General features: G+C 43.0%; 1 protein-coding gene across 1 annotated transcript in view; it reads right to left on the reverse strand.

The window, feature by feature from the left end:
- RASGRF2 (Ras protein specific guanine nucleotide releasing factor 2) overlaps positions 1-14039 on the reverse strand; it is a 90301-nt gene extending 76262 nt beyond the window's left edge. The window contains exon 1 of the mRNA XM_077935891.1: positions 12694-14039. Coding sequence (XP_077792017.1) covers positions 12694-12978 — 285 coding nt within the window. The 5' untranslated portion in view covers positions 12979-14039. The remainder of the gene's footprint in view (positions 1-12693) is intronic.
- Positions 14040-14368: the final 329 nt, after the last annotated feature.

A 14368-nucleotide genomic window follows, 5' to 3' on the forward strand; every position in this document is an offset into this window, starting at 1 on the left:
AGGCTGGTCATTCCCAATAACACTAGGATGCAGTGCCTGTCCATATAGCTATCTGCACACATTGTGGGTGAGGGATGGGAGGAGGGTCCCATTATGCCATATGTCAGGGGTGATGAACCTGTAGCCCTCCAGTTGTTGGAGGACTACAACTCCCATCAAAAGCATTGACCATGCTGGCTAGGGCAGATGGGACATGGGATTCCAACAAGATCTTGGGGGGGGGGGGCACAGGTTCTCCACCCTTGTCCTGTGATGGCCCATCTCGGCATGGCTGCTACACTTGCTGTGGACTGAACTAAAGCCTTTAATCTTTATGGATGAAAGAGTGTTTCTCACTATAACATCCTCAAATCTGCCCCAATTGGTTTAATAATTCTGTCAAGTTTAAAAACTCTTTAACATAAATGATTCTATTATGTTATAATGAAATAAAGCAAATATTTTACTATATGCTAAATGTTAACCAGCAGCATAACTGCACCTGCACAGAGTGCACTGATACATCTGGTAAGAATTTATAGCATTTTCATTATATTACCATTTCGGAAGTAATTTTCTAAATGTACAATAACAGTAAATAAATGCACTCAAACGGGAATCTCACACTGGGAAATATGCCACAGCCATAACATTTTACATCAGGAACAAGAACTGAAAGTCAAGTATGCTGTAAAACTAGGAAACCTATAATTGCTATGATTTTAAAGGATAGGACGTGCTCAAATTCCAATTACTGTTTAATGGTAAACAGAATTCTTTTCAGAGTATAAAGATAAACCAAACTTTTATGTCTTTGAATCCCTGAAAAGTAATCTTGCAATGCAAGCTTCCACCAAACACTACCATTAAAAGCATATAAAGACCAACATATTTTGACCTAGGAAACTGGATTCATGGCTAAGCTGAAAAGTGTGACATTCACATACATTCTTTCAGCACATCCAATGATCCCCCTTTCTGTCTTGGATCAAATGCAGTTGGGACTATAGGGTTATATCCACACTCCCCAAAGGCACACCCTCTGTGCTTACTCCAGTTAATTTTCTTCATTTATATCCCGTCTGCCTTCCCATAATATAATTCAATATGGCATCCACAGGGTGACCAGGTGGCCTCCTATCCATACATTGCTGGACCTAGACCAGCTGAACTTTTGCTGGGTGACAGCTTCATGTTCTTCTACACCATGCCCTGGGAATGAACAGCTTTATGATGGTGATGATGGTTTAATATTGCTCCAGTATTATTCCTGTCATTTCTTATTCCACTTTGCTCCCTCAGCTTCCTTTAGTGTCTGGTTATTTCCTCTCATTCTTCTGCTTCTTTTTCCATCAGGGTTTTCTTTTCTCCCTGAATTACCAATTCTTTGCAAACCTAAGTGGTCAATTCTTGAAGCCACCATCTCCCCTGGACTTAAAATTGTGGGATTTCCGCCATCATAATAATCATTATTATTATATTTGTACCCCACCCATTTGACTGGGTTGCCCCAGCCACTCTAGGCGGCTTCCAACATATATAAAAACATAACAAAACATTAAATATTTTAAAAAACTTTAATATACAGGGCTGTCTTCAGATGTCTTCTAAAAGTTGTATAGTTACTTATCTCTTTGACATCTGATGGGAGGGCGTTCCACAAGGTGGGCGCCACTACCCAGAAGGCCCTCTGCCTGGTTCCCTGTAACTCCACTTCTTGCAGTGAGGGATAGATCTCAGTGTCCGGGCTGAATGATGGGGGTGGAGATACTCCTTCAGGTATATAGGGCCGAGGTCCTTTAGGGCTTTAAAGGTCAACAACAACACTTTGATTTGTGCTCGGAATCGTACTGAGATTCAATGTAGGTCTTTCAAGGCCAGTGTTATATGGTCCTGGCAGTTGCTCCCAGCTATTACTATTTACTATTGGCTGGGTGCCTGGGCTTTTTAATAGCAGAAATCAACAGGGTTTGTTTTTTTAAGCTATTGCTGTATCTCCACACTTGAAAAAGCTTCATTTCTTGAATTCTGAGTACAAATAGTGCCTCTATGAAGCATAAATCTGGCCTCCATGAACACTCCCTAGGTTGTTGGGAGTGTTGGGGACTACTGTGTAAGAACATAGGAAGAGCCTGCTGGATCAGGCCAATGGCTCATCTAGTTCAGCATCCTGTTCTCACAGACCAACAAGATGCCTGTGGGAAACCTGCAAGCAGGATTCAAGCACAAGAGCCCTCTCCCCACTGTAGTTTCCAGCAACTGGTATCTAGAAAATGGAGGTAAAACATAGACATCATAGCTACTAGCCACTGATAGCTTTACCCTCCAGGTACAGTGGTACCTCAGGTTAAGAACTTAATTCGTTCTGGAGGTCCGTTCTTAACCTGAAACTGTTCTTAACCTGAGGTACCACTTTAGCTAATGGGGTCTCCTGCTGCCGCCACGCTGCCGTCACGTGATTTCTGTTCTCATCCTGAAGCAAAGTTCTTAACGTGAGGTACTATTTCTGGGTTAGCGGAGTTTGTAACCTGAAGCGTCTGTAACCCGAGGTACCACTGTATTTCAAATCCTCTTTTAAAGCCATGCAACTTGCATGAACTTGCTCATGTTGACAGATGCATACATGTATCTGCTGCCTGTTATATTTCTCTACAATGGCCCAGAACAATGCAATATTCCAGGTAAATAAGATACTGCTGTCAGGACAAAGACAACAGGTGAAGAAGATCCACTGATGCTGCAGAAAGCCAATCCCATCCTTAAATTGCATGAATGTAATGAAAGTCTAAACCCATTCATACCAGTTGACTACAAAACGCACTGTTTCTGAAATGAATGGAAAATAAACTGAACGATTCCCCTTTCATTCAAGTTTTCATCCATTCCAAAACAAATGCACACTGCTAATTGTCAGTGGCTGAACAAGAATAGGAGCCATGTTTTTCATCACCACCTAAATTCACTTCAGACTCAGTATTATCCTTAGGAATTAGCCTTAGGAATTTCACCAGCTTGGTTGCACCTCATCACAAAGATCTCCGAATTAACCACCTCAACAATGCTCAAATTATCCAGATTCAGTAGAGCCTCCTTCCTCTTTCTCAAGTCCACAGCTTCATCAGCTACTCTCGTTTGCTTCCTAACTTTCCCCCTCTTCCTCCTCCATTTTCTTTTTTCAATCAGGTATGATGTCAACATACTGCTGCTGGTTATACACCACATCTCAGCATGCACTCAGCCAAACTTGATTGGACTCTAGTTTGTTTGTTTGTTTTGTTTGTTTGTTTGTTTGTTTGTTTGTTTGTTACTATCACTTTCCTCCCCTCCCCTTCTTTGTTCACTACCCCGAAAGAGTGTGTGAGAGAGAGAACACTATTGGATGCCTATTAATACAACAAATAAATAATATGGAAACACCAATGTATGAACTAAAGCTCCAATTTGAACTAGGAGCACCACATTATAGAATTTATCTCAGCGAAGAAATCTTGCAAGTTACACCCTCATTAACGTCACTAACAGTTTTTCCTGATATACACCGCAGCATGTTTTTTCCCCTTACATGTTCTTGGTTTTCTTATCTATTGCATTAAAATATTCATTAAAAAAATCCAAAGGAACAAATTTTGGGAAGATTTCCAAAAATGTTACACTTAGCAAAATTGTTTTAGAATTGTTTGCCTATCTTTCACATTGTTTTCCCCCCATTTACTGGCAAAATTTCTCACAGTACTCCACCCTGACCATATCCTTCCTGTTCGGGGTCAAATAAAAATAGCCTTGAAGGCAGATAAAACTTCAGGGCATGTATATGAAAATCCTAGGTGACCACACTTGTAGTTCAGGCACATGGACTAAAAGGAAAACAATTATTTCCAGTACCATGCAGAATATGGAAACACCACAAAAAAATTAGTGCAATCCTAACCCTGTCTACTCAGAAGTATGTCAATCAGGGTTACATTCAAGTTAGTAGAGTTAGGACTACAGCATAAATCTGTGTGTGCATGATATTACAGTCTGTACCTGCAATTTCCCATCCCTACTTGCCTCTAACCTGCACTTCAGTTTTTACCAAAATTGTTTGTAAATGACTATTGTTGTTTTGGTAAACTTGTGCAGTATGAAAGGAATACTCCTTTACTCACACTAGACTTTTAAACACTGAAGAGAGGTGATTTAGAGCACCATCAACCAGATCTCATGTGTGAGTGGCTTATTAATTCAACTGAACCCATACAGGTGACCTTCTCAGTTAATTGCGCCCTTGTGATCCTTCCCTTGACTTTATAATCTCCATTATGTATCCCCTAGGAAAATGAAGTTTTTACATTCATTTAGGTGCCATAATCCAGTGAGCAAATCTCAGGGAGTTCTCTTAGGAAGGGGACCAACCACAGTTCTGAAAACATGCCCTAAGTACAGAAGGTTCAAGTCTCAATCTACACTATAGTATCTCCAGATAAAGATAATCTCCAGATAATCAGTCAAAGGCCTGGTTGAAGAAGAATGGCATCTAAAAATATATAATGAAGGTGCCATGTGAACTTCTCTGGGGAGAACATGCCACAAATGGGGAGCCAATACAGATGGGGGGGGCCTGGACCTCCTGTGAAGGAGGCCCATGAAAAAGGACCAATGTTGATGAACGCAGAGTCCGGAATGGTTTATATAGGGAGAAGAAGTCATTCAGGGATTGCGATCCTTAAAGTGTAAATGGTATTTATTATTCATGTTATTTGTTTTTCCTCCCATCTATCTTCTAAGGCAGTGTTTCCCAACCTTGGGCCTCCAGCTGTTTTTGAACTACAATTCCCATCATCCCTGACCACTGGTCTTGCTAGCTAGGGATGATGGGAGTTGTAGTCCAAAAACAGCTGGAGGCCCAAGGTTGGGAAACACTGTTCTAAGGAACTTAGGGTAGCAATAATTATTTTCCCTCTTTGCCCCTTTATCCTCAAAAACTGTGATGTAGCAGAAGCTCGGAAAGAGAGTGACTACCTAGCATGCTTTATAGATGTACAAGGATCTGAATCCAGCTCTCCCCTGAGACAAGTCAACCACTGCAACAAATTGGCATTATTCTGCCTGGTAAATTCTAGCCTACGCATCTCCTACTTAGTTTTCTGCAAAAAATAAACTAATTAGGAGTTGCTTATTATGAAAGAGAGAGCAAGATTTGAGTGACTGAAATGATCTTATAGCTCAACTGTAATAAAGTTACATGAATTAGCTTGCAAATGAGCTGTGTCCATTGCCAAGTGGTCTAGCAATCTCAGCTCAGCAATTTACTTTAATTGCCCATAACACTGTTTAGAAAAGCACAATGAAGGTTACACTTACCAAAACACAGAAAAAAAGGGAAAGCTAAGATTTCAAAGAACGAAGGAAGTTTGTGGGGATGATTAAATGCCTTCGTGGAAACCTATTAGAGATGGTTCTGTTTTGTTTTTACAATCTAGCTGCATATAAATTTTGTTAAATAAACAAAAATGAATGTAGTCTGCATCATACTGATCAAACCTAAACATTCTAGGATAAAGTTAACAGTATGTGCAATCAATTAATGCACGGGACTATGATAATCAAATGATAGATATGTAGTGAAATTTAGTCCAAGAAAGTGAGGCACAAACTCAACATCTCCTAACATCATGTATGAAATTGGGCTTTTCCTGATATGTGGCTTCTCCACCTGTTTCTTAGATGTCATGATCTTACTGTTTATTGTATTCTGCCTTTCCCCTCAAGGTGTACAGAAAGAAGTATACATATACTCCAAGATAAATAAAACCTGATACCAGTTTTGTGACTGTATAAAGAAAGGTTTTTCAAAGTCTTCTTTGGTCAAAAGGCAGAACAGCCAAAAGTAGAAGAAGAGTTTGGACTTGATATCCCACCTTTCACTCCCCTTCAGGAGTCTCAAAGCGGCTAACATTCTCCTTTCCCTTCCTCCCCCACAACAAACACTCTGTGAGGTGAGTGAGGCTGAGAGACTTCAGAGAAGTGTGACTAGCCCAAGGTCACCCAGCAGCTGCATGTGGAGGAGCGGGGAAGCGAACCCAGTTCACCAGATTACGAGTCCACCGCTCTTAACCACTACACCACTGCTGGAAGTGAAGAAATCACAGAATTACAGAGCTGGGGATAAAATCACACATTAAGAATCTTTTCCATTCCCTCCCCATCTTTCTTATATAAATATTTCTTCTATCAGACAAAACTGGGGTGGGTGGGTTGGTGTTGATTTAGTCCTTTCCCCTCCCCAGCTCTTTCACTGTTCAAAATTGCCCCTTCTTAACCTACTTTTCTTCCTAAGCAATATGAGGGTCTGTATAGTTTATCCCTCATGAATAATGCACATGGGGCTGGATTTTTAGTAGATGAAATTCTTCCCCACCACCCTCTGCTCAACCTGAAGCCTCCTCTAGTGCCTTCATACCTGCATAGAGTCCTGTTCTGCATGGCTGGGCTACCCATGAAGCAGCCCACCTACCCACCCCTACCCACCCCTGCCACTGCCACTGCAAGGGTTGTGTGGCTGTAGTGATTGCTCACTGAGAGATCTTGCGTCCCCAGTAAGCAAGGTTTGGGCAGGGTGGTGTTGGCACCTCAGGTAGTTTTGCCTCAAGCAGTGAAATGGTGTGGGTCACCTCTGCTGCTCTGAAAGGAGATCAGTCTGTGTAGTTCAGACTACAAATTGCCACCAAGCAAGACAGCAGGTGCACGGTGGAAGGTTTACAGAGCAACAGTGATCAGATATGCATGCAACTCAATGTCTTTCCTTACATCATTACAATTTCCTAAATGCCAACAAACTGAAATTGTTTTGCATTAGAGCTTTTAAAAAACCACAGAGATTTGTTTATTTAGCAACTAATTAAGTTATTTACCTGTTGCCTTTCAGCAAAGCTTCAAGGACAAAGGCAATTGTTTTACAAGACAAAAGACCGTTAATAAGGTCCACACTGTTTCCTTTCCATTTTAATTCTGCTATTGGTCCTTTAAATTATTATAAATACACACTTATGCCATTACTTGTTCTGGCCTATAGCCAAGGTAGCTGCCACTAAGCTGCAAAGTAGAGAACACAGCATTAGGCAAAGAACATTTGCTTTAATATGACTAAATGTTGTGCATCCTTCATAGTTTCATTGTTTGGGAGTAATTTTGAGATTGCTTATCAAAAAGCTCTCTCAGTTCACCGCACCTATTGGGCCACAATGCTGGACACCAGCTTGATAAGCCTCCCTCCTTCCCTCCCCCAGGCCTTCCAATTTTCATTTGCAATGTTTGCAGCAGCACAAACATAAAAACCATTAGGTCTATGAAGAACAAGCTCCTACAGCTAAAAAGGGATAAAGGGCAAAAGGTCCCCCCCCCCTTTCCAGGGATGAAAGGATCTGCTTCATCGTGCTTCCACTTTTTTCTAGTCATAAATTCAGTTCTGAATGTTTTTGCAGTAATTTGCTTTTTTTGTTTTTAATCCCCATGAAAATTCTTCAACATTTTAGTGCGAATTTCTCCTAATTTTGTTCTGCTGTTTTGACTAATGTACATATTCTTGCAACCAAACTTTACTAATATGATGCATTTTAATGTCATTTTCACAAATGTATTCATTTTATACAAAAACCAAACCAAACCCAGATGAATAGTTTCAGTTAAAAAGCAACACGCCCCTAATGAATTGCCTTAATCTGAGTCTAGGAATCTGTGGCCCTTCAAGTGTTGTTGGACTTCAGCTCCCATCAACCGCAGGCAACATAGGCAATAGCCAGGGATCAACAGAGTTGTAGTCCAACAAAATACAGGGGGAAACGGGGTCCCCATCTCTCTCTTTTCTCATTCAGAAACATTAAACAATTTTAGTCAGAGGACTTGATATTCTCGCTATTACAAAAATACATAAAATGTTCATTTTTTTCTGGTACAATCAATGAACCACAGGGGTTATATTTTTCTGTTTTTAAATAATGCCTACTGCCTAGAAGCCAATGTAACGATTTGAAATTCACTTGGAGATCCTCCGTGAAGAAGTGAAACTCAGTGATAACTCCTTCAGGAACCAATATACAGTGCTGTTTTAAATTTCTTGGTTAATGACAGACAGCATTGGTTGGCTGCACTGATTGCTTTCTTACACTGTCTGCATACATCTCTTCAAAAAAATTTATTGCAACCAAAGGAAGAAATATGATTGTGATGTGAGGTTGCAATTACCTGCACACCTGCACAAGAGTAATTCCAATTGTGCGAGTTGGACTCAACTTCCAATAAAATTTGCATAGGCCTGCACTGTATGTTTGTGCTTATGAGAGCATACCTAGGAAGTAAGTGGGATGCAAACTGCAGCTCTGATGGTAGTTTCTAATCCTTTCTTTTTCAGTGTATTGCAGCTACACATGTTTTCGATCTCAAACACCATATAAAATAAATTCTGAAAGAGGAATAAACTATTAAGAAAGGAAGACATAAGTATGCAGTTGTGCCCGCCCTCATCTTCACTGCCTGTTTAGGGCATCTGATGACACCACTAAAATGCCAGTGTTAAGTAGTTAGTGTACTAGTAGCTGGTACACACATCTCATGGTGCTTTGTTGACATTCAGTTTCTAGACAGCAACTTGCACCGGGGGGAACAAATGTTTGTACATCACAATGCGATTTTGCCTCTCTCATCCTACAGCTTTCAGTGATGGAAGTAATAATTTATTTATCTATGTTAAAAGCCCTACCTTAAACAGTTCAAACTGAGACTGGTAAAAGGGAGGTACACACAAACACACACACACGTTATGAAATTAATCTGATATTCTAACTATTCTATAAAGAAGCAAATATGCCTATCTGCTCCACAAAGATATACTTTACTGACGTTTGCTAATTTAGTAAATTGGTTTACTAATTCAAATGGAACTTTACTTAATTTCAATAGAAACTACTTATTGCAGAGCCTTGTGGCTAGTAAATTGATTGTGGCATAAGCTTTTGTGGACTACAGTCAAATGTGTGAATTATTACTTAATGTTTATTACATTTATATCCCACCTTTCATCCAAGGACTCAAGGAAGCATAGCATGGTTCTCCCCTGTTCATTTTATCCTCACATCAACCCTGTGAGGTAGGTTTGGATGAAAGGCAGTGACAAGCCCAATGTTGCAGCAGACCTATGGGCCAATGAGGACCCTCCATGGATCCAGACAGCCTGGTTATTGTGCAAGCATCCTAGTCTGTGATGTGCACAAGATGCAAAAGCAGAACTACAGCAAAAGTCAGTAGACTGCCTTTGGTGCCAGCACAATGCCATGAATTGTGGTTTCAAACCAGTATAGGGACTGTTCCAAATCATACATAATCCTAGAATGCAGCCTGGAGACAAAGAGTTAGTCTCCAAAGCTGTAATCCTATGCACACTTAAATGTAAGCAAGCTCCACCAGTCTTACTGGACTTATTTCTGGGTAAACATGCACAAAACTGCCCGGCAGGACTAGTTATAGAGAAATGCATTCCATTTAAATCCATGGGACTTATTTCTAATGAATCACGATTCAGATTAAGATGTAGAACAAATTTATCCTTTAGTAATGTTTCGGGACTACCTTATTTCCTAAGCAAAAGCAGAACACATTAAGAGCATGTAAAAGGTTTGTTCTGTCTGAGAAAGAAGGAAAGCCATCTCCCTTTCTGCACTGGCTGTCCCAATGTGCAAGCATTAACACCTAAAATTAGATATAATTTTACTTGTGGGTGTAGACTGGCAGCTCACTAAAATGAAGTATGCACCACCGAAGGATTTATTATTTTTTTGTTAGATCCTGCTAGCTGAATCTAGAATCATTATGCACAACACAGTTACAAAAGTAGAAGAACAAATACCCCAGTTCAAAGAACATTCACTTGAAGGTCCACTTGATTTCAGTGGAACTTCCAATAAGTGCACTTATACGATTGTTGCTTAATCACATGTCAAACCAGGTGAGATGCTTTACCAAGGTAGCTCTCCTAGAAGGATTTGTTTTTTCATTACTGTTTAAATTGATGGGGAGATTTTTGAAGCTGTTCAATATTTTATTCTTATCTTGTAAAAAACAAAGAAGTCAAAAGCTTACATTTCAAGAAGGGTTTTTCTCTTTTTGTTTGTTTTTGGAGAAAAGCACTTCCAAAGCGACTGACACCTGTTTGATTACAGAAGTCAGAAACAGGTGAGCCAATACCTACCAGGTGCAAATCTAACTCCTGCTTGTAACAACGCAATAACAACAAGGCCAATAAATTCCAGAGGGATCTAGCAATGTTAGGCTGTTGAAGCAAATACAACAAAAAGAAGAAACTTTGGAAAATTCTTTTTAACATTATTGTCATTATATACTTACTTATTTATACCCTACTTTTACCCTGACAGGGACTCAAGATGGCTTACAGATAAAAAAGAACAGCTTTACCAAAACTCTGTAAACAGTATCGTTTAGTCTACATCCAATGTGTTCCCACCACTGGTTTGGGTCATGTGGTATACACACAACATTAGCCACAATTCATATCTAACCTGCTGTTTCTAATGCAAGACTGCATTTTGATGTGTTCCCCCCCTCACCCCCAAACCAACTTCAATCCAAACTGTGAAAAGGAAAGACCTATCTGCTGTTTAAGCCAATAATGTGTAATAGCCTAAGAAGCCTGGATCAAATATCTGTTCCATTAGTACTGCCTCTTCATATTATTTTGCAACACATATCACACGTATCTGGGTAATATAATTTGTCCTCATTTTGTACGTTTATCAAGAAAGGAGTCCATAGCAATTTACAACATAATTCAGTAACCAAGTTCCACTACTCAACTTTACAGATCCATCTGTATATCCCTGCTTCCAGAAACCAATTGAAAAAATACATTTGCACATCCATTACTGAACTTTAAGACTACCGATTCTATCTCCAAATGTCTAGAAACTAAAACCAGTGCTAATCCCTGACTTTCTTGTGGCTCCTATCCTACTGTAATGACTAGATTCTTCAAATCCTTGTATTCAGAGCCTGTACTGCCTCTCCTAAGTATTACTGCTCAAGTCTTTGGGTCTATATATGATTGTGTAAACAGCTGGAGAATTTGGAACTTCAGTTCACATATACAATTTATATTAGAGTTATGTTTAAAGAAACTAAAGTAAAACAAGTTTTACTTGCAATTTGTACCAAATTAAACCCATTTAGTTTAGCTTATGAGTACATTTTATAAGTTAGCATATAAACGGTTTTGTTAAAAAAAAAAAAAGCTCTTGTTTTACTGGGCCTTTTGTTTTATTCAGGATTAAGGTGCTCAGAAGCACCAGAACTGGCTGTTGCCAAGCCATAAACTGAATATTTAAAGGTTTATATATTCCAATCACCATATTTCATAAAATCTCTCTCTAAGGCAATCAAGAAAACCCAGCTTGTTTAGGATAATCCCAGACGGTGTGTTTTTTCCAAGAAGTGGGTACCACAGGCTATATTTGCTCATAATCAACAGCAAAAAATCATATATAAGGCACAATACTTTATACTGTAAGAACAAAACAGGATAGTATTTCAAATCCTTTCTAATGTATATGGAGGTATGCTTGCTGAACTTCTAATCACCACTTCCCCCTGTCCTGTAGTGTCAAATTTTTGCTCTCTCATGGAGAAATACTAGCGAGAAAAAATATTAGAAGTAATGAACCCATCAGTACCACTGTGGCTTCTTACAAATTCTCCAAAGCAGCTAAGGATGGGTATAGTTACTATTCCTTGATATCTTAAGTCTAGGAACTCATTTGAGCAGCATCTGGGTCTGTTTTTAGCAAGACTCTGCCCTAGAAAGGTACCAATAGCAAAAATAATAAACAAGATGGTTCAAAATACGTTTGGAGTGTACTGAACTGCAGCTTGTCCACAGACATCTAGGATGGCAGAAGGGCAGGGTTGGAGCAGCTCAACCATACAGGTAGACTACCGTAATTAGCTAAGTGGAGCAACATACTATCCCTCATGCCAGCTCCGCCTTATTACACCTAGAGCCGAACAATTACTGAAAATGCATTCCTATCGCATACAGGGTAGAAATTCCCCCATGCCACTCAAACCTGGGGAAGGGCTGGCAAGTGCAATTTCCACTTAGTCGGAAGCCCAAAATCTTGTAGAAATTGACCACCTCTTTAAAAAAGAAGGCAAAATGGCAACATCGTGTTGGTGACGGCTGGATTGCCGACACCACAGACGAAGTTACCCCCACAAAACCCATCCCGTCCCTTATTACACACCCAGGACGATGTGCAGAATGGCATCCTCACCTGTATCCCCACAGGACACACACACAAAAGCCAAAGGGGATGGCGCACACTAGCTCTATCCTAGGGACCTCGGAACTTGCACGCTTTGAGGACCAGCGGCTTACAAAGGGGGCAGCCCCACGGAGGTCTCCCTCCCTCCTCTCCACACGCTTCATCAACGGACACCGGCCCGTGCAGAACTTCCGCTACAGCGTGCCGTCCATAGCCGACTCAACCTCAGCTTGCCCCATTCAGTGCCCTTCCCGGGGTCCAGGCAACCCCCCGCCCCCCCCCGCCCGCTTCCTTTGCCGACGCTCTGAAAGGCGACGCCGGAGGGAAAAGCGCGCCAAGGAAGCCGAAGGTGTGGGAGCGGAGGGCGCCCCGTCGGACGGGGCTCGGGCGGGGCAAGGGCAGCTACCTGCTTGTCCAGCGCGGCCTCCTTGGCGCTGACGGCGGAGGCGCCCTTAGGGGCCGGCGCCCTCTCGCAGGTGCAGCCTTCCAGCATGTACATGCCGGCGGGCCGGGCGCTCTGCTCGCTCTCGAAGTAGAAGAGCACGTTCTGGTAGAGCGCGAACCACTTGTCGTGCCAGCGGCTCGTCTCCGCCGTCTTCTTGCTCAGGTAGCCGCGCTTGGTGCCCTCCTTGCGAGCCAGCACCGCCAGGTACAGGGCGTGCCCCTCGTTGTAGCGCACGCTCTTCTGCATGTTGCCTCCACCCGCCGCCGGGTCCCGGGCGCCTCCTGGTCAACCTTCCCCTCAGAGCGAGCCCGGCGTCGAGCGGCAGCCAAAGCGTCTCATGGTGAGCGCGGCTTCTCTCGACGGCCGAGGCGGGGCGGGGCAAGCCGAGCCAGCCACGCTCCGTCGTGGCGCGCCAATGAGGACCCTCGCGCCGGCGCTGCTGCTGCTGTGGCGGCTGCTGCTGCTTCAGGTGGTGCAGCCACCGCCGCCGCCGCCTTCCCGGGCGCTATTGCTCCTCCACTTCGACCCTGAGCTGTTGCCGCTTCCTCGGTCCGTCCCTGGGCTTGCTGCGCATCCCTCGCTGCTGGCGAAGGACTCTCCCTCACGCGCCTTTCGCCCAGGGGGAAAAAAAGTTCTGCTAGGCGCGCTTTTTCGCGGGCTTCTTCCCAGCACGAGCTGGCTCCCCGGCTCCTTCTTGCTCCTCTTCCTGCTGCTCTTTCAGGTCCCCCCTCCCCGCCCCAAACTCCGCCAGGAGCCAGAAGGGGAAATATCACGTGGGAGATCAGCTGTAATCGGCTTTGAGACCAATTTAAAGAGCAAAGTCGCCGCCGCTGCCAGAGCGCACGACCCCTCCCTGGGACGGCGCGCTTCCGCCTCGCTCCCTCTCTCGCTGCGCGAACGGAGCTGAGCTCCCGCTCTCTCTGTCTCTCTCTCCTCCCCCACCGCCTCCAGGGGGTTTATCTCCAGCCAGTCGAGCTGGCCGAAGGGAGCGTGAAAAAAGGAAGCCGAGAGGAGTAAGACAGGCACAGATTTCCACGGCTGGAGAGAGGGAGACTGCAGCGTCCACGACTCTGATATAGCCGCGAAACAAACACACACAAAATAACGCTGGGCGAAGTTAAGTGGACGGCTCAGGGCGCTCCTAGGCTCTCCAGCGTTGCTTTCTGGACGGAGAGATTAGCATGGAGCGATCATAAAATGCCTTCAGATACTCGCAAGGCACGCGGCAGGGCTTAGCAAACGTTCAGCTCCAGAACCCCTTTCGAGTGCCAAGCTTCAGGCCTGGTGTCGAGCATGCAAATAATAATATTTTCTACACCCAGCTCATAAAGGCCGTCTACTTTTCCTTCTTAACAGGAGTCCTTTGTTTTAGAATTGACATCACTATGTAGTAGCTGGAAGTGGTCGCCAGGGAATTTGGGACAAGGTGTTTCCAGTGCGCTGATGACACCCAGCTCCGTTTCTCCTTGTCATCTGAGTAAGATGAAAGAGTGCAGAGGCCTGGAACATAGCAAGCTGCCTTCCTTATTCAGAGTCAGTGGCTTAGCATTGTTTGCACGGACAGGCTTGCAGCTCTCCAGGGATTTAGGCAGGAATCTTTCCCTGCTTTACCTGGGGACACCAGGAATTGAACATG

Source organism: Podarcis muralis, chromosome 11 (assembly GCF_964188315.1).
Source record: "Podarcis muralis chromosome 11, rPodMur119.hap1.1, whole genome shotgun sequence".
Lineage (NCBI taxonomy): Eukaryota > Metazoa > Chordata > Lepidosauria > Squamata > Lacertidae > Podarcis > Podarcis muralis.